We start from the raw sequence: 21,931 nt of genomic DNA, 5'->3' as shown, positions 1-21,931 counted from the left end.
ACTATTATGCTCCATGCATTTTGACTTCCACCAATTTAATGTATGCAACTATATATTAGTTCTACGAAGTACAAACTATAGCTGCTCCCCAAATATATATATTCTTTCAACTTTAGCTACTCGATCATCATTATTGATTGCCTAGCTTTTACACAACCTCAACTTCTACCTCGATTATGGCATAAATAATGAAGAACTGTAATTAACCCATATACTAAAAGACCGGCAGTGCAATATATATGCATGGATGGAAAATAGTACTTGCTCATGGTTCCGCTTATATAGACTTGGTGTGACTGCTTTTGGTTTTCAAGTTCCTCATTATCGACATTGACGGATTGTGCTTCTGTGCACCATACAAAGCTAGACAATCTGCAGGTCACCATGAGTAACAGGAGAGATGAGTCACACTCAACGATGCTAAAAGTTAAACAAATGAAACCTAAGGCCGCAGGTGTTTTTTTGTTTCAGAGGCTTCTGTTTGGCCCCTATAATGTTGAGATTGTTTAATTTATTTTCTTCCTTGATGTGAGAATCTAAGGATGTTTGTATTGATCATCATATATACGTCTGCGTTTGGTTAGAATCATGACATCACTTTCATATTTAATAATTGATAAATGCTTTATGTTGCCATAAACAACTAGTATTAACTACCATTTTCACTCAACCTCACAAAGCATAAATTAGTTAAGGATTTAAAACCAGGTGTACCATGTCGAGGTGTAGGGGACCATTTTAATTAGAGAATGAGATAATGAGAGATGGGATCTATGGTGGATTTCTATGATGCTAGGGAATTCACCTGCTCCATTAATGTAGCTGCTGCATCACTATAAATATGCCGAGACGAAATTAAGTAAAGCACTTGGAAACTGTATAAGCAAGTTAAATGATGAACACAATCGTTATATGTTCCATCTTGATTTCAGTTATTACTTTTCAAGAAATTTTCTCATGTTCTGTTTCGGTTGAAGCAAGATATTTAGCTGGTAATTTAGTGGCATTCTGTCACTTAGATATTTAGTTTCATTCTTTATGTAACTGCGTGTTGGTAGGTGATTAATTGTCAACTAGCTTGCTAATATATAACACACACACACACACACTTCTATGCATGCATGAAAGAAATTTTCTTCTAGCTTCTTCTTCTTCTTCTTCTCCTCTCTCTCTCTCTCTCTCTCTCTCTCTCTACATGTTTTTCTTCTCTTGGAATTTCTGATTCTTGGACATTTTTCAAAAACTAAATTTACTGTCCCTGTTTTCATATAAATAATTAACAGTGTCTTGTAGTGATCCTAACTATACACGTACTGTTAAGTTTCTTTCAGGGATTGTTTGTAGAAAATCAGCAAACTGGAAATCATTTCTGTACTACTTGATACTCGAAAAAACTTTGGGAGCCCAAAGTTCAATTGAGAGTTACAAAAAATTTAACACATAAATTGAATCCCCTAACTATGTGGATTTTTACATATATATATCCCACAAACCAACTGGATTTCCAGATTTGTAATGTTGCTTACCTTCCTATATTATTTTAACTGGGGCTATTAATAATGCAGACCGAAGTTCTTCGGAGTATCGCATATGTTCATTGCTTGGCACAGCAGATAGTTGCAGTAAGCTCTTTATGAAAACTACTATCGACAACAGCGGATACGCCACAAGATCGCCGCCACCTCCGCCCAAAGTAGCACCAACACCACACAATTCCCCAGCATCTATGAAGGATCTTCTATTCGAGAAAGCTACTCCGAGTACTCTATGCGCATCTTCAGCTTGAAGAACGCGCAGCTAGCAATGGATCTGGGAATTATCTATGGACTCAGTGAAAAAATAGTTTTTTCTTATTATATGCATGTTTGTAATGATAATAATAGTCACCTGCTGAGGGAAATTCTTGTGTTATGATAGAACTGCATGAGAGCACACAAAGCTCCAAGTAATCTGACCCTCCATTGCTATTTTGATCAAGGGTTATTCCAAGGAACATGTACTTTCAATTCTAGTTATAAGGTGTGTGTAATTTATTGTACTTCTTCATTACCCACTTTTAAAATGTACATATATGCAGTACTTATTCGGACGAAGAAACTTTTAAATTTGTACACTTTGCTTGATGTCGCGAGGCATCCTGTCTCTAGATTTTGATATGTTATAGTGATCTGTCAATGAACCAAAAAAAAAAAAAAAAAAAAAAAAACAGAAGAAGAAGAAGCAAGCCACACGCACACAAAAAAAAACACATGCACTCACAAACAAACAAATAAAACAAAATGTCCATAGTTAAAAATGAGCTAAACCAATCCAAAAGAAACTATATTGACACCATAAATCTTTTATAGTAAGTTTAAACAGCTTGCTAAAAATCTGATCATTATAGTAACATAGTTTCTATTGATTGACGGTACATCACAGATTGATTGAAACTTTATGAACTTGTTTTACAAGGTATAATGCCCGCCTCCCTCTCCATCCTTCTTCTAATTAGTTTGAGACTAAATATTAAAATTAACTTCTTAGAATATTTTTATTTAGTTTTTTAATTTTATTTAATTTAATTTTTTATTTTAATAATGAAACGGTTCTCAGTAGGGAATGAGATTTGCGCCAATTGCGTATTTTTCTTTTCTTGTTCCCTACCATTTAAGCTTTCTTTTTTTGTTAGTATAGTGTTACGTCTAGTTTCTCATTTTAACAGGCCACAAACGTGGCGGGTTTCTTTGTAACATTGTTGGCCTGAGTAATGAAAAGCGCTTAGATTTCTCCTAAAAATAAAAAATAAAAAATTTCTAACTTCTTCGAGGAACAATAAGAGCCGGTCCTTTTGAAATTTTGCATGGAAATTAAAATTACATAAAATATCAGTGAAAAAAAATTAAAAGTTATTAAAACTGATGGCATTAAGAAAATCAACTATGGAACATCAACGCTCGATTTCATGTGAAGATAAAATGCGCAGGGTAGTTGCCGGTTAGACTCTAACAGCATATAAACTATAGGATTGCTCCAATATCAGAAAAAAAAAAAAAAAAAACAAAATTATTAAAGCATTCGATTTCATTCAAGTCGAATGGTAATGTTACAAGTAGGAATACAATACAAACAGGAGCCATAAGTGCCTACTTCTATCACAAAAACGTATCAACAAATCTGTACATATCTTCCTAGAATTACAAGAAACAAAAAATGGAGCTAAAGTTCTGCAGAACGCCGTGAGACCAAGTGAAACCTACTAATCTAGCTACGGCCATAAAATGGTTGAAACCAAACTCTGGCACGTCCACTTCAGTCATGGCTTGGACATAAAATTAATGGAAAACTACATGTGCTCGAGGCCCCGTGACAAGTAAATACTGTTGAGAATATATACTGGGCATAGGAAAAATGGGACCTTGTCTATGGGTTTATAAGGGTTTGGACCACTCCATCCATTGCCAATTGGTATTGGATGTGAACCACAGATTACTTTATCATGGTATCAAAGCGGGTTACCCACGTGTGCATGCCTCCGGCCACACTGGCTCCAGGTCACCCAAGTTGTCCACGTGTATGGCTTGGGCGTGTTGAGAATATATACATCCCACATGGGAAAAATGGGACCTTGCCTATGGGTTTATAAGGGTTTGGGCCACTCCATCCATTGCCAATTGGTTTTGGATGTGAACCCCAGATTACTTTATCATGGTATCAAAGCGGGTTACCCACGTGTGCATGCCTAATGGCCACACGGGCTCCACGTCACCCAAAGTTGTCCACGTGTATGACTTGAAAATTCGACACACGTGCGGGGGCGTGTTGAGAATATATACATCCCACATGGGAAAAATGGGACCTTATCAAATACAAGTACCAGATGACCTTTTTGACTCCGTGTTAAAAACCTTCATCACAATCATCAGTGGTGATATAAGGTCGTGAGAAAAACACAGCGACCACAAGGTTTTTCCCAGAGGAAAGCAAGTGGTTAAGAGTGATTTCGCCCACTGGGGGAGAGGGAAGGATCGATACACGATATATAGTGGTTCACCACTTGTTTTGGGATGGCTACATCCACTTGAAAGTTTCTATTATAGAGTCATGAATGCTATCTAAGAGTGAGGGAGGCCCCCTATAAAATCAAATATGTGCATAGCAAGGGCCTTCCCTTCTCCCAAATTTGATATGTATGAGATATCATGAGAAATATATATTGGTGATCAATCTGCGTTTTCTCACCTAGATATTGATAGTGGTGAGTTTGATTCTATATTAAGATGTGCAACTATGTTCTTTTGGCTTTCCCTTTGGAAAAAAGTTGCAGTATTACTTTATTCATCTTCTTATGCTGATAGTTAGGTAAATTGCAATAAAATGTACCTCATCTCTATGGACAGAGGCCTTCTTAGAGCAGGGAAAAGTCTTCTCAAACTCCAAGGCTCAAATAAATGATCTTAAGATAAAGCTTCATCATACAAGATCTCAATAGAAAGAGTTTTCGGAACATCTTGAGAAGAGTGGAATTCGAAAGAAAGAGCTTTGGAAAAAGATTGTGCATAGCGAGGCTCAGAAGTCAGAACAAAGAGCTTAAGAAAACTGAAGAAGCTTAAAAGAAAGCACAATGAAGTATCATTTGAAGTATGAAGAGACTCAAGAGAGTGAGACTCGAAACAAAACTTTGGCATTGTTATTCTTCTCACTCATTATTCAGTTGAAGTATCATTTGTTTGTTGGGTAATAACCGTAATATAATGGCTTAGATGCTCTGAGCAATTATTCTTAGTAAACATCTGTTAGAGGAAAACGTTTTTTATCCACAACCTGCGAGATTTCGATAAATCAACCTTATATGAAATAGTTTTCAGAGCTTTAGTTTTGGTAATCGACTTGCAATGCAGAAACATAATGAGAAGCTTGGTAGGAAGTTGAATAGATTGCTCAACCATTGTGATCTCCAGCATGAACAAATGAATATAGTTCTGTATAAGATAAAGAAGATGGAAGTACAGTCAGCAGAAGTACGTGATCACTCTACATTTATCCGCAAGGAGAAACATAATCATTATGGTTGATCAATTTACGGTACCATCTTGAAAAGACCGTCTTAAAGAAGAAGCCTTTCTAAAATCTTAATGATCTTATGAAAAGGCTAGGTGAGAGTGAATTCCAAAGAAATGAGCTTCAAGAAAAACATTTAGACATGTAGACATCCACTATTTTTGTAATCAATTGAATCAACTGCTATGTACAGCTATTAGGCCAAAATATTTTGTGATCAATATAGATAAATTAATATTTTCAAAACTATGCAATGGGTTTTAGTTTTTGATCAAAAACACTGCTAGCAAAATAACAACACACACAGATTTACTGTAGTTAAAAGCCACAGAAATCCGTGTGAAATAGAAATACTAACAGAAATCCGGGTGAAATGAGCATAATTGGGCCCACAATAATTTATACAATAACAATATCAACGGAAATCCGTGTGCATAAACAACAGTAACAGATATCTGTGTAAAAACTAAAATATTTTCACACGGATATCTGTGTGAAAATCAATTCACACTTATTTCTGTACGTATTATAAATTAGTTTATTTCGAAATCGTTATTTTTTTATGTTATGTGATTTATGGAGGGACGAATTTCAGTTACAGTAAGTTTTTTGTACAGATTTCGGTGTGAAATGAATATCACACGAATATCTGTGTGACATGTTAACACCGAAATCCGTGTGAATAAATAACAGTAACAGATATCTGTGCAAAAACTAAAATATTTTCACACGGATATCCGTGTGAAAAGAACAATTAGCTACAAAATTCTGCGTGAAAAAGTATAGGTGTATATAAGGTTGACCACTTATTTGATATCGAAATAATGGCGGATTGAGTTAATTTTTTAACACAATACCTATTAATACACTATAAATAGATGGGTAATGTCAAATTTATTCATTTTCAATTTTGATTTTTTGGTTCGCACAAAATTCTTATATGTCTACTAATGTGATATAACTAGTTTATTAGTTGTAAAGAAAACTATACCTTCCATGAGCAACAATGTGGAGGAAATAGACTTTATCAAAATTGACTTTGAATGTTGTCATGATTAGAATAAATAGTTATGGTCAAAATTTCAGCTATTTTTGTTATCGTTTAGGTCTCGATCTATTAGATCAACCCTGAACCCTAAATACCATATAAAACTAATATGCTCATAACCGCTCATTCGCAACTTATTTTTTCGATCTGTCAACTCTCATACTCTCATGAATATGAGGTATACCAAATAATGTAAAATTTTTGAAAAGTTTATCTCCTCGTGGTTTTACTCCCCTTAGGGAAGTATATGTGTATATAAGGTTAACCACTTTATTTGATATTGAAAGAACGGCGGATTGAGTTAATTTTTTTACACCATACCTATTAATACGCTATAAATAGATGGGTAATGTCAAATTTATCAATTTTCAATTTTTATTTTTTGGATTGCACAAAATTCTTATATGTCTACTAATGTGGTATAACTAGTTTATTAGTTATAATGAAAAGTATACCTTCCATAAGCAACAATGAGTAGGAAATAGACTTTATCAAAATCGACCGTAGGATGTTATCATGATAAGAATAAATGGTTGTGTTCAAAATTTCAGCTATTTTCGTCGTCGTTTGGGTTTCGATCTAATAGGTCAACCCTAAACCTTAAATACTACATACATAAAACTAATATGCTCATAACCGCTCACTCGTAACTTATTTTTTTTATCTGTAAACTCTCATGCTCTCATGGGTAGAAGCTGTATCAACTAATGTAAAAATTTCTGAAATTTTATCTCGTCAAGGGTTGGCTCCCCTTAGGGAAGTAGAAGCGTTTAAAGGGTTCACCGGTTTATTTAATGTCAAAATAACAGCGGATCGGGTTAATTTTTTTTACACAATACCTGTTAATACGCTATAAATAGATGAGTAATGCCAAATTTATTGAGAAATCATTAAGTTTTTATGTTATGTGAATTATGGACGGATTTCCATTACAATAAGTTTTTGGTACAGATTTCTGTGTGAAATGAGTAACACACGAATATCAGTGTGAAATGTTAATACGGATATCCATGTGAAAAAGAACAATTAGCTACAGAATTCGGTGTGAAAAAGTTTATTAGAGACAGAATTCCGTGCAAACAATTGAATGACAATTACATGTCTTACTCAGATAAATATACACGAATATCAGTTACAAATGTGTAAGTATTTCACACTGATTTCTGTGGCAAAATAACCTGAAAGAAAATTATTATCAATAAAAATAGAAGTTAATGACAAATTATTTAGTTTAAAAAATTAGGGCGGGCTAATCAATTTATTCCCGCTCAATATTTGAATATTCCCACGGATTACTGTGGATACTGTGTGACATATTAAAACCGAAATCCGTGTGAATAAATAACAGTAACAGATGTCTGTGTAAAAACTAAAACCTTTTCACAAGGATATCCGTGTGAAAAGAACAACTAGCTATAGAATTCCGTGTGAAAAAGTCTATTAGAGACAGAATTCCGTGTAAACAATCGAAAGAAAATTGACATGATAGTTATTAGTTACTGAGGTAAATACACATGGATATCAGTTGCAATTGTGTAAGTATTTCACACGGATTTCCGTGAGAATTCTACGTATAATTAGCATATTGATCAAACACTACAGGAAAAAGTTAAATCTCTCCCTCTCATTTCAAAGGGTAAACCCACTCTCTCTCTCGACCCCATCTCTCATTCCATTTCAACCCCGCCCTTTCTCTCTCATTCTTTCAATCTGGGCCCATCGCTGCCTATCTTTCTCTCATTCGATTCAATTAATCTCATCCCATCACCGCCAATTGTGCGACGTGATATGAATTTAGGGCTTTAGCGAATCAGTTTTTATGGCTTCGAGTTGATTGTGGGCTTTGTGGCTTCTGGGTAAGTGAGCAAGTGAATATTAACTCAGTTGGGATACCAATTTTATTTCAAGAGTATTTCAAATGTTCAATTTCAATGACTTTTGTGTGCTAGTTTTGCATAGATGTTCCGATCTGTAGTGTTTTGGGCTGCCAAATATACTATCCCCATCTTTCTCTGATCTTGTAGATCTACATTTGTCCCTATATATGCATTAGGCTTTCTTACTTAATTTTTCTTCTATTTGTGTTCATCTAGGTTCGTTAGTCTTAATTTTTCTTCTATTTGTGTTCATCTAGGTTCATTAGTTTATTTTTTATTTATTTAATGTTCTAGGTTGAGATTTATGATTTGTAAATGGTCTTCTTAATCTGTCATCATGTTCTGTATTGATTTGTGATCAGTCCATGAATCAAGTTTTGCTACTTACATTGTAATATTTGCCTATTTTACTCTAAAAATTTGGGGTCGGATTCCTAAGTCGAGTGTTTTTTGAATTGTTGTCTTTTTGGGTGAATTGAGCTGTTCAAATCCTTAATTTGGTTTGTTATTGATGTTTAATGCAGAATTCAAAGGTTTGTTGTTGATACAATCACAAGGATTTGAATCAAATTTTCGTGACTTGAGTGAAGAAGGGCCTCTATATTGAATCATTGTTGAGAAATTGTTTCTGTGGTGGTCAATGGAGGTTTGGATCTAGCAGTATATAACTAGTATTTCTTTGAATTGAATCCTTTGAAACGTTGGCAGGTTCTATACTCAAACAGAGTAGTTGTGGTTAGCGTGGTGTGAACGCTGTCAAGCTTTGACAGCTATATGGGAGAAAGCTTCTACTGTTAAAGGTGTGACCAGTACCATAGCGGCCCTTGCCGCTGATGCTTGTGCTAATTGGCCTCATTGATATGATGATCTATCTCTTCAACTTATGTTTGAAATACTAACTAGAACATGTTTAACATCATAAAGGCTAGCTGATCATTTTTTTGTTGTGTTGGTGCAGAGAGAATATGAAGAGTTCAAGGTTAGGATAAATGCGCTTGTGGCCAAAGCCACAAAGGTTTCTCCAGAAGGGTGGATTATGCAAGATGGGACACCATTGCCCGGAAATAATACTAAGGACCACCCTGGTATGATTCAGGTCTTTCTTGGTCACAGTGGAGGCCTTGATACTGAAGGAAATGAGCTCCCTCGTCTTGTCTATGTGTCTCGTGAGAAGAGGCCTGGCTTTTCACATCACAAGAAGGCTGATGCCATGAATGCCTTGGTAAATATCTAAATCATACTTCTCTTTCTCTTCTCTTTGATTACATTAAGCTCATAATCACTTACCAACTCCTGTGCATATACATTCAGGTCCGCGTCTCTAAAGTGCTCACCAATGCTCCTTTCATTCTCAACTTGGATTGTGATCATTATGTTAACAACAGTAAGGCTGCAAGAGCAGCCATGTGTTTCTTGATGGATCGTCAAATTGGAAGGAAAGTTTGCTATGTCCAATTTCCTCAAAGATTTGATGGCATTGATAGAAATGATCATCATGCCAACAGGAACACAGTCTTCTTTGATGTAAGTCACTGCAGGAAATCAGCTTATCCCCATTTGATGAATTGAAGTGATGTTCATTTTCACTATCTTTCAGATTAACATGAAAGGTCTGGATGGAATTCAAGGTTCGGTGTATGTGGGCACAGGATGTGTTTTCAGAAGGCAAGCTTTGTATGGATATAATCTTCCAAGGGGTCCTAAGCACCCAAAGATGGTAAGCTGTGACTGCTGCCCATGTTTTGGATGCCGCAAGAAGCTTCCAAAGTATTCCAAGAATGATGCAAATGGAGATGGTGCAAACCTCCAAGTATAAGGTGAACATAAATATTCAGTGTTCTTTGTTAATTTGTTACGTGTATATACAAATTTTTCTGGCCTAAACTAACACTTATGTTCATAATGAGTAGGAATGGATGACAAAGAGCTATTGATAAATCTCTCCTTCCTCAAGCCCTGCTGCCATGCTTTTGGAAGCCATTCATGTTATCAGTTGTGGTTATGAAGACAAAACTGAATGGGGAATTGAGGTAAAAGTTTTATTAAAGATTCTCTTTGGTCATAACCTGATTTATTATCGAAAGCTAGAGTAGATCTTCTTCATTCTTTATGGACTGTAATCGCCACTTTTACTCATGCAGCTGGGTTGGATTCATGGTCACTCTTGCAATGATAATTTTGAGTATTAGATTGACAATGTAGCAATGCTTTAGAACTTAATGGTAATTCGTGCTATTAGAGCTCAAGGTAGTTGCAGATTATATATTCCTTAAGAAAATATTCCTCTGATTATAGTATTACATTTGTAGTAGAAGCTTAAAGGTTTCACCAGCTAGGTGGGGTGTGGTTGCAAAGTTGCAATGCCTTAACCATTCCATTGTGGTTCCATCCTCAGCCATCAATGATGTGTATTGACATGAAATGCTTCAAACTGTTCCAGATTCGCAGCTGAAATAAAAGTGTTAGTTTCACCTACCATTATCTAGTTTGATGGTTATGTCTACTTTGAGGTAGTCCTCAAAGCATTTTGATGTATACTCATTCTTGGACAAGGATTATGTTGTTAAAGGGGGAAAATCTTAGTGATATTCCACCTTGAACAATAATGTATACTAGGAATGTAAAGAACATCTTGCTATGAATGTTAAGTTTATTCATGTTCGATTGAGTTGTGGATTTGTTCACTTGATTGTAAATATTTGAAGTGTATTTATTGTACAGAAATCAAAACTATTATTATGTTTGGGTTGCAAATTAATTAGCAGAAATTTTTTTTTTTAGGACTGAATACTGTTTAGTCCTTGAGTTTTTGACCATAAAACACTTCAGTCCCTAACCTTCTAATTTCACACGTTTAGTCCCTGTACTTCAAAATTTCAGACCAATAGGTCATTGCTGTCTAAAAGTCGCGGCGAAATGTCTATTATGCCCTCAGTTCTTTTTTTTTAATTAATTAATTATTTTATTTCCTTTTTGGAAAAGGAATTTTTTTTCCTTTTTTTTTTCCCTTTCTATCTTTCTGTTTGAAAAAAAAATAAAAAAATAAAGAAAAAAGAATAAATAAAAAAAAGAGAAAGGAATACATTTATTTAAAAAAAAAGAACTAAGTGTATAATAAACATTTCGCCGCGACTTTTAGATGGCAAGGACCTATTGGTCTGAAATTTTGAAGTACAGGGACTAAACATGTGAGATTAGAAGGTCAGGGACTGAAGTGTTTTATGGTCAAAAACTCAAGAACTAAACAGTATTTAGTCCTTTTTTTTAATGCTGTCACTATTACACACAGAAATCAGTGAGAATTAGGGTACATGGATCTCACACAGAAATCTGTGTCAATAAGGTTTTAGGTTTTGACACAAAAATCCGTGTGAAACACATTTGGCACATAAATCCATGTGAAATAGAGTTTATACATTTGCTACAGAAATCCGTGTGAAATAGAGTTGTTCACACGGATTGTGTTCCATTACGGTAATTTATATTTATGGAAAGATAGTGGGGCCCATGTCTAATATTCACACGAACAACATAATCCGTGTGAGATGAGCATTACCCCCCCTCCAAACTACACGGTAACTCAATATGTGCGTGTACTGTGGGTAAAAGCTATCACACACTGAAATCCGTGTGAGAAAGTCTTATTACCCACAGATAAATTTGTGGGTAATTGTTGTTTTGCTAGTAGTGAAACAACCTAGATACATTGCATTCCTACAACAAGATTAACTATAAACTCCGCAACAACGCGCGTGAAACAAGTTGTCGAGCAGAAAGACATGACCGAATCCTTTAATTTACTCTTATCCTCTCTTCTATAGTCGACATCGAGTTGAATTAATATTCAACTATGGCTGCAATACAGTACTAAGTAGCTAGTTACGAGTTGATTCAATTATTTAGGTGCATATATTCCATATATCGTAGATTTGATGACATATAAATAACTTGATTGCATTTGGATTAAATCTCACTAGTGTTTGGCTCCAAAACCAGTCTGAGTGCAAACTGTCTTTTTTGAGTGCGCAGACGTGCTGGCACCGTGGAGTGCAGTCATCGGGGAGTCCCTTGACCTGACTTCTTCTCAAACGATGTGGACGAGGAGAGCACCAACCTCTTTACAAGGTTCTTTTCTCTGCCTTTCGGAAAATGACTTCTTACCTTACGGATAAGGGCTTGTGTTGTGATCTCTTGCGTCACTGAGTCAATAGTTAATATTGTAGATTGAGCAGAGTAATCACTGAGAAGTTTGGAGAAAGAACGGGTTTGCTAAAGCGTATCTTTAGCTTCACTAGGTTGCGAGGGCGTTACCCTTGCTTTGCTAGGTTGCAGGTAGGTTTGCTCCGGAGAGGCTTTGATAATCTGTGCGATTGATTGATTGAAGAGTTGTTCTTTTGATTCGTCCTTAAAACCTAGTATTTATACCTTAGGGTTTCGACTGTTCCCTGCCATAGAAGGATTATTGATTGAAGTTTCCTATTCAATCTCTGCTACTTGATTCCATCAAGGGCTCATTTTCCTTATGGATCTCAGAATGGGTGAAGCTATAACCCAAACCCAAGTAGACTTAATTTTGGGCCACAGGTATTGGCCCGCTATGCTAAATCCCCAAAAGGGATCTTGCCAAAAATACTTTTGGGCTCAAGCATTGCCCATCAGGCTCGCAAAAATGTAACTGATTGAAGGGGACTTAAACGACACGCCTTATGACCGAAACGAGGCCATAAATGAAGGTCGCGTCCATTCGCTTGCTAAAACGCCTTTTCGTCGCATCGTTTCCCTCACAACCTATATTATTTAAACCCGCAACCACTTCAAACCTGTCACATCAGAAACTCTCAAGTCTCTCTAAAACCCAGAAACCTTCTTGTTCCATACTATTTCTTCACAGAAACCCAGAAATGGCTCCACCCAAGAAAATGATCATCGATTAAGAGGAGGAAATCAACGAGAAGGCCGCTCACACCTGGGGAACTAGCATTGATGCCCGCTGTTTCATCCACACCAACGTCCAGAGTCCTCTGCTACTTAGACTCCCAAACAACCATGCCGAATTGGGTCTTTCACCGCGAGATTCCATCCCAAACGATGCTCTCGCCCTCTATGGTCTACCCATCTGTCGACCCATTCCAGTCCTCCAAAGGACCCCTGGAGATTTCAATAGCTGGGGCGAGCATCCACACAGAACCAAAATAGGGCATTGGCCCAACATTAGTACGGCAGAACGCACCTGGTATCGCGAAGTGCGAGCGCGAGATCTGGCTAGCTGGAACGCGGCGGGTATTAACCATACCATCGATTTGTGTTTTCCCCTTCCGCGTGACGGCAATCGATCACCGTTGGCCGCCATCCTATGCTTGTAGAACACCGCCTGCAACACTTTCGACTTCCGATTCGGCCAAATGAGCATCACTTGGCTAGACATTCTCACCATCACTGATCTACCCATTGACGGCGAGCCCTACATGCATGGTCAATTTGACTCCGTTACATTCACTTCGACAATGGCTCAAACTAGAGGTGGCAAACGGGCCGACCCGGCCCAACCCGGCCCATTTTAAGCTGGCCTAGTCGTGCTTCGTGCCTTGCTTGGGCTGGCCCATTTATTATAGTGCCAGGTTCGTGCCGGCCCATTTACTTAGACATTAAGCCCGGTTCGGCCCATGGCCCAAGCCCATATCGTGCAGGGTCAATAAACGGGCCGTGCTCGTGCCTACCCACTATAAAGCACGATTTTAAAATCTTAATTTAAATAAATAAAAATTAATTTCATTTAACTATTTATAAAATTAAAATAAATTAAGTTCTACAATATTTTTCTTAATCTTAGCTTTTTAAGATTAGTTTTCTAATATTTTTTATATTCCACTACAAGAAAGAAAGAAAGAAAGAAACAAAAAATAACTCAAAATATATTGCTTGTAGTATATTATTGTGAGATTAATCTTTATTAATATAATGAAGATTTAGTATCATATTATTCTTTCCTTCATTCTATAGTTGTATTATTATGAGATTAGAAAAAATACTTTATGTCAAAACAAGGATATAATGTTTTATTTCACTATTTTGACAATATAAAGAAATAACATTAGTGGTATTATCATGAGATTTTAAATAAAAAGATCTAATATTCAAAACTCATCATTGTGATTTTTAAATATTTTTAAAAATAAAATGAAATTGTGTGTTTGTAACGGGCCGACCCACAATATATCATGCTAGGGCCGTGCCAGGCCCATTACGGGCTCAGGCCGGGCTGGGCCAATGGGCTAATATTCCTAGGCCCAACCCGGTCCATTATTCTAACGTGCTCAGGTCATGCCGGGCCTCTTTTAAGCGCGTCGGGCCCGTACCGTGCTCTTGCTTAGCGGCCCGTTTGCCACCTCTTGCTCAAATCGGTCGCGGCTCTTATCCGAGGTGGGTGGCCCACTATCACAAAGAACACAATGCGACCGGCGGGATTGCTTTCCTGGAGTATTGGCTTTGCAAATTCATTTTTTGCACCTCTGCCAACAAGCCCACTGGTCCTTGGACTTTCCTGGCCACATCCCTCTATAACGGTCGCCGCATAGGGCTAGGACAACTGGTGCTAGGCGCTCTCTACCGCACTCTATATCAAGCCACCATGCACCCTTTCAAGACCGGCGTCTCTCGCCCTTTTTGGATCCTCGACTTCTGGATTCAAATTTATTTCCCATATTTTCGTCGAGAAGACATTCCACCACTTCCACCGGTTGACGAGCTTCTTGGTCAGTGGCTATGTTGTGAGGCAAGGTACACATCCCCACCTTACACTGAATGTTTCTCATACCTGTACCTTCTGGACGAAATGCCCTACTTGGATTTGGTGCTTAGTCGAAGATTCCCACCTCTGCTTGAACATGGGTTCCTTCCCGGGGACCCTAATTATAGTGATCGCGCGCGCTTGGCTTTTCGCCGCACAATCTCCTGCTCATATATCAGGCTCACCACTGATGAACTCAATTACGAGCTCTCTGCCCCCAATCACTTCACTCGCCAACTCAGCCTGATCCAGTTGGTGTCATTCCCCTTCTATGATGCTTGGAACTATAACACTTCTTGGTGTAGAATTGGCCCCCCAACCGGGCCTCCACTAGTCCAAAGCATGCTCGCGCTGGTTGACCTTCCTAACTGGGCCAACGAGATCGTTCCGGTCAATGGGGTCGTTGAAGACTACTACCAATGGTGGTCAGAAGTCTCTGTCAACTGTTGGAGACAGTTGGATGACGAGCTCTTCGTAACCCTTTTACAAGACTTAAGGTACCCCTATTAAACTGATACAGAGCTGCTCGCTCGCTTCCCTGAGGATGAAGCACAAACTCTGCAACTTGTGTCGGCTCCACGACCAGCGCTGGCCCGTCGTCCTGCTTAAGCCAGAATCGTAATCCACGAGCCTTCTCAAGAGGTAATTTCCTTAGCATACTCTCCATTCTACTCCTTCTGTTTTCACTCTTTCAGCCCTCAAACAGATATTTTATTTCAGCGGAGAAGCATGCCACCCTCCGGCAGCCAAACAGCTTACCCTACTCCGGCCACCGGTCAGGCCTCTAAATAAAAAGCAATAGCGATAGAGCCTGATGATGAAGACTCCTCAGGTGACGACGACCCGCAAACGGTAAGGAGTCCCTCTTAGAACATAATGCCTTGAAATTTTCTTTCAAAGTCTAATTTGACTCACTCAATCTTAATAGATTGCCACCGCTCTGGCCCAAAAGCTCAGACCCTCCGACCCCCGGACTGACCCGTGGGTAGAAGATGAACCACTCCCTGATCGACTGGTAACACATGTTTAAGATGAGTACTGAACCCTTCATTTTACCCTTATGCCTGAACCTATAACGTTCTTCTTGCAGGTTCTTCATAGATCCACAGGCCCTTCGAGGACAATTGGGGAAGCATTGTTCACCACTGGCGGAGGAGCATCCTCTTCGCAAGCCCAGGCGTCACCTGATTCGGTCAACCCTCCACCTCCTAATGCCGCCCGCGATTCGCAATTGGCACTGGTACCAGTACAAATCCTAGACGACAGCTCGCCTGAGACTGAAGAAAGAATACTGCCTCCTGATACCTCTCGCGAGCAACCAATTTCTGTTAATACCCTGAAGCAATTATCCCCTGACTCAGTTCCAGATACTGTCGAGGCAGCCCTGGAACAAAAGGCAACAGCAACTCCCCTTCCTCTCAGTGCTTCAGGAACTCCTCGCGAGCCAACTGCTGAAGAGGTACGTCTTCTTATAGCCATCTTTATTCTGACCCCCATCTTGATTCTTTGATATCCTGACATTTCTTTGTAGGGTCAGAACCTTGCTCGCTCCCAACGAGGAGGTGGCTATCACTGTCGAGGAGCTAGCTGCCGAGAACCCTTCTGAGCCAGTTGGAGAAAATGTGGCTGTCCAGGAACCTGCCCCCCCCCCCCCCAAGTACTTAAAGCAGGGGAAAGAGTGAACCTCTAGTCAGTGCCAGAGGCTGTCCCTGTCGCAGAGCCTCTTGAGGCCCCTGTCGTTGTTCATGTTCCTCAACAAGCTCCTCCGTCCAGATTAGGGCGGTTGGCTCACGTGCTTGAAGTGACTCCTCCCGGAGTTGTAGATGATGCTAGAGAAGGCCTTCGCTGTCTCCTGGGCCCTGACATTCTGACGCCTGGCGCGCTCACCAGAGCTTTAGAGTACCTCTGAGTACTTCTTAGCGAGGGTGTCATCACTGAGGCCCAATTCCGCGACATAGACAATCTGCTAGATGATCTCCCCAGCTGGCTTAATGTTACGTCCCGAACCTAGATTTATCGATTTGCTCACCATTTAGACTGTAAAGGTCGACTATTATTAATTTCTACTTTTACTGATACTTTAGTGGCCCTAAAAGGTTTATGAGAAAATTTCCTTCATGAAAGTTGTAGAGGACTTTAAACTGAGTGTGTGTACATATGGTACGTAAAAATTGGGGTTCGTATGTGAAAGTTATGAGTAGAATACAAAAGTACTGTTCATGGAAAAAATTGGGTATAAATGAGGGATTTTACTATGGTAGGTTTCCAAAACTGGAAACCCACCCTCTTCTCTCTCTTCTCCCCCGAACTCTCTCTTTCCTTCTTGGTCACTTCGCCTCCCCCTCGATTTCTCGCCTTCCGGCCACCAACCGGCGTGCAGCCGGCCACCACAGGAGCGCCTCCCTCCTCTTTGCACCCTAGTGGCCTTAGATTGTGGCGATTTGACCGAGGAACCTTGGATCGAAGCAAAGTTCTTCATAGCTGCAGTTTAGGGTTTTCGTCGATTTCCAGCTATTCCGGCCATCTCCGGTCACCAAACCGGAGTCGAAGGTTCGGTTTTTGCCAAAGTTCATTTCCCCTAATGCCTTTCACTTCAATTTGCAGTGTGGAGGTCGAATTAACGATTGCAATTTCTGGGGTTCTTGAGTTTTCTGGGTTTTTCTTCCTCGGCCAGTTTCGACTGTTTCAAGGTAAAATTGGGATGTGTTGTAGTTGAGAAAAATGATCAGTGTGTCGAGTTGTTGTTGTACATGAAATTTGGCAGTTGGTTGTGGAGGTTTTTACCGGCGCGTGGGTGCCACTCGCCGCCACTGTGGGTGGCGCGTGGGATGTGTAGGGCAGGTTTTTAACTTCTGTTGTTTAGCTAGATAATCACTCGTGCATTGTAGGTTCCATTTTTGCGTCTTTGGGTAGAATTGGAGAAGAGTGAGTATGATTTCGATATATATTTCCAAGGGTGGAATTTGTTAATTGAATTATGAGGAATTCATCCATCGGATTTCCTTGATTCTGCCCTAAAGCCCTTAAATTAAGGGAATGACGTTAGTGGAGAAGATTTGGAGGTTTTGGGCATATAAAGACAATGTTGGGGTTCGGTTTTTATTTATCGTAATTTAATTTTCCATCCGGTAATTATTGGTTTACAAACGTTATATTGTACAGGACGTGAGGAGGATTCTCTTGAGGAGGGTTTCGGATCGACGGCAGGCTTAGCCGTACACTGTGAGTGGACTTTTGTTTTCTAAATAATGATGCATGCAATTGTTTTTCCGAAATAAGCATTTATTTTATTTAATGATCATATTATTATTATAATTCACTTTCGGAACAATTGATATTGGTTCATCTTGATTTTGATTTGGGAAATGGATTAGTGAATTAAATTATTGTTTTTAAGTTATCGAATATAATATTTGGATTGGAGTATGCTTCACCATCGATTGGAATTTCAAATTGAATTTGTTATGCTCGATTAGAAGTGGCGAATTTTTGTGATATTTTCTTTGATGAGGTAATTTCTGGAATTTACTTTTAACTTCGCATATTGGTTTATGAATTCGAGAATGTTTTGGCGTGCGGGGCCACGTCATTGAAATATTATTTACTTCTTGTGAAATATTGGGGAAGCCCTTATGTTTCGATTTTCGTGGTTTTAACCCACCATACATGGGTCGCTATATTATATAGCTAGCTAGCCTATTAATACTCCTCCTCACTTACTATGTGTTTGTGGGTAAGTAAAGTAGAGCATGGGATGCTCAAGAGTGTGGGACACTCCGACCCGAGCCTGGGAGGCTCCCTTTTATACGTATGGTGAAAACGCTTTCCCCATACTTTTTATTTATCTTTGACTAGCGGGGCTAGTCCAGTTTTCACTTTTACCAGCGGGGTTGGCTTGGTTTTACAGGATGCTTATTTGTTTTAAAATAATTGTCTTTACTCTCATTGCATGCATCGGTTTTTTAATGAAATAAACGTGGGAAAGTATAAACTCTTTTTCCGTTGTGATTATTTATTTTGTCCACTCACACTAACGTTTTTATCCACTTTCCCCTGGGCCCTTTGGTTTCAATTGCCCAGATCGCAGCGTTGCTGTCCAGCTTAGGAGTTGAGGCCTAGCACCAACATTGCCATCTATCCTCAGTAGGTTACCTAATAACCTACCTTATGTATCACGTTTTATTTGTTTCCTATAGATTGCTCTGATGATCTTGGGAGGATTTATTTAAACATTTGTATAATTATGAGTGTGACGGAGTTGTATAAGTTGGAGGAAGTAGAAAGATTTGACTTGCTGGGTTGTAATTTATATAAGTGGTTATGTTTATGTATTACGGTGTATATACTTGGAGATTTGTGGATTGTTTCTGGGGAGCAGGGTGGCTTCAGGAATTGAAATTGAGTTAAACCTAGAAGTGTATTATTTTTGTGCAATTTCAGCAGGTTTTGGGTTATCCACTTTTAGGGGAAGTTCTGTCGAATTTTCTAGAAAAGTGGGCCCCGCAGGTCCATCTTGGAGTTAAGGGGTAATTCCGGGGTGGGTCCTGACACTTAATGAGAAAACGGCCGCGACGGCGCAGGCCAGGTACACTATCAGGCTCTTGCCCAACAAATGGAAAACCTACGAGATTTTCTAGGTGAGCGGGCCATCCTCATTAGGGATTTGCTAGTCGCAGAGAATCACCTTCAGTCCCAGGTCCAAGAACTTTAGGCCCAACTAGCCACTGTGAGGGAACCTCAACTGGAGCAACCTTTAGCGGTTTCCGAGACGCTGTCTCAAAACCTGGCCCAAGCTCGCGGAGAAGTACAACAAGCTGAACAAGCTGCTGCTGATGCTGGCTTTCGTCTGGACCAACATTTCCTCCGTCTAACTTATGCGGGCCGAGGCCTTTAGGCCTCTAGTGTTAGGCCCATTATTTTGTATCAACAATAATATTAAAATTATTTAGTTATTTAGCCCACTTCACTGGCCCAAATACTTCCTTAAATTTTTCAGGCAATAAAGTGTTCAACTTTGCTTTAACTGCGCATTAAAACGGTTTTGAAAGATAATCTTGAAACGGAGCGGTTACCTCCTTGAAGACCGTTCCGTTACCTACGCGTCTTCAATTTCCTTCATTTCCGAGATCATAGCATTCAATCCTCTTGATGACCCTATTAATGGCGTTGAACCTACTTCAACTTTCCATCAAAGGACTGAGGCCACTGATATTGGCCCTATAAATATCTGTACTTGTGGAAGTGAAAACACAAGCAACTATGGCTTACCCATAAATAGCCCTGCAAGCCCTACTTCTCTTCCTCCTATTTCTGAAATCTTCTCCTCACAATCTCGCTCCCAACCTCTAGATCTTAGGCATTATGGCTTAATCTCAAGTCCTGGGTAGGCGGTCTAATCTCAGGTCCATCCGCATGTCTTTGGCCTCAGAAAGTCTGGCTGGAATTCACCGGTTTCAGTTAGGCTGAAGAACACGCGGCGCTCCTAATGCGGGATACCATATTATGAGGAGTTTCTCTCCTTAGGTTCCCTCGTGCGGAGCAAACCGAAGAATGATGGGAGGCCACCCAAGGCCCTACACTCTTCTTCAATGCCCTACCTCCTAGACTTAATCAAACTTTCGTTTTGTCCCAAAGGGAGATGAGGCAACTGGGCTGTGCTCTCCTTTGATGACAACCTTCATCCCGGAGGATAACCACCTGGAAGGGTTGCTATGGATTATTTTCTTCCCTCTCCTTGCAGTACAGACGATAGCAGCTGCAGCTCAGATTTGAGGAGGGTGAAGATAGGAAGAGTAAGAGTGACCATCTCACTGCCTCCCTCCTAACAGAAAATCCAGAAACTCTTAGAAGATCTGAAATCCTATGTTTTTCATCCACTTTTGGCTTTGTAATCTGCAAATGTAACTTTTCCGAATGTACTTGTATTGCTTTTGGCCGCAAAGCCACTTTCTGAATGCAAATATATTATCATACTTTTATTATCATATATGTACTGGTTTATGCCTTGTTACACATGCTTTTAACATTTATTGTCAAAAGAATTGAAAAAAATTTCAGATTCGAAGAACATAATTAACATCTAAAGGCCGCGAAAACAAAGCCGGAATGCATAGACTGTTGCCCCCCTAGTCTTACAAGCGAATACATGAGAATGAGGCCACAGAAGAGACCTAAATTTAGGGGTGGACGCGAACAAAGTAAGACTATGTGTGCCCTCCTATCCCAGAGACAGGTGTATCTGGTGGATCTTCAAATTCTCAAACACTAGGGTAATATTTCTTCAAAAACCTACCATTGATCGAGTTGCGGTGGAGTTCACCATCCAAATCTTTAAGGTGAAATGCCCCTCGCTCCAAAATGCTGTGAATAACAAAAGGTCCTTCCCAGCACGGAGTCCATTTACTGCGGCCGGTCAACTTCTGGCCAAACGGCAATACCGCCTTCCAAACTAGCTCACCTTCTTTGTAACTGCAGCCGCGCGTCCTCTTATCAAAGGCGCGAGCGATGCGTTGCTTTTCCATCACTAAGATGTCCAAAGCCTCTAAGCGCTTCTCGCTAAGATCTTCATGCTCCTGCCACATAGCCTGGACATAATCTTCACCGATCAGGTGATGTTGATCCTGGACACGCAGGGATTGAACATTGAGTTCCAAAGGGAGAACTGCGTCATGGCCAAACATCAAACCATAGGGCGTGGTGGCAGTAGGGTTTCGCTTGGAAGTGTGATAAGCCCATAATGTCTCATATAGTGTTTCGTGCGACTGGCGAGGGTTCTCGACAAGCATCTTCTTCAATAGAGTAATGATAATCTTGTTACTGGCCTCCGCTTGACCATTGGATTGAGCGTAATAGGGAGTGCTACGAATAAACTGGATGCCCAATTCAGCGACGAGCTTCTCTACATCACCACCCATGAATGCTGCCCCCCTGTCTGACACCAAAACCTCACGGATGCCAAACCTACATATAATATTGTGAAAGATGAATTGCGGAATGGTGGCCCCAGAGGCCTCTTTCAAAGGCTCAGCTTCCACCCACTTAGTGAAGAAGTCAGTAGCAACAATGATGAACTTGTGCTGTAATGAAGAATGCGGATGAATCATTCCAATCAAGTCCAGTGCCCAGCCTCGTGCAGGCCAAGGTTTAATAATAGCCTGCATGGGAATATTAGGAATGTGT

General features: G+C 39.6%; 1 protein-coding gene across 1 annotated transcript; it reads left to right on the top strand.

Annotated features, from left to right (window-relative positions):
* Positions 1–8,496: 8,496 nt before the first annotated feature.
* On the top strand, positions 8,497–9,948 carry LOC112184433 (cellulose synthase A catalytic subunit 7 [UDP-forming]-like). Its single transcript, XM_040513845.1, has 5 exons — positions 8,497–8,765; positions 8,924–9,187; positions 9,277–9,489; positions 9,576–9,782; positions 9,876–9,948. The coding sequence occupies exons 2-4, from the start codon at positions 9,002–9,004 to the stop codon at positions 9,684–9,686; spliced, it is 510 nt and encodes a 169-aa protein (XP_040369779.1). The 5' UTR covers positions 8,497–8,765; positions 8,924–9,001; the 3' UTR covers positions 9,687–9,782; positions 9,876–9,948.
* Positions 9,949–21,931: the final 11,983 nt, after the last annotated feature.

Source organism: Rosa chinensis, chromosome 2 (assembly GCF_002994745.2).
Source record: "Rosa chinensis cultivar Old Blush chromosome 2, RchiOBHm-V2, whole genome shotgun sequence".
Classification (NCBI taxonomy): domain Eukaryota; kingdom Viridiplantae; phylum Streptophyta; class Magnoliopsida; order Rosales; family Rosaceae; genus Rosa; species Rosa chinensis.
This window is presented reverse-complemented; position numbering and strand designations above follow the sequence as displayed.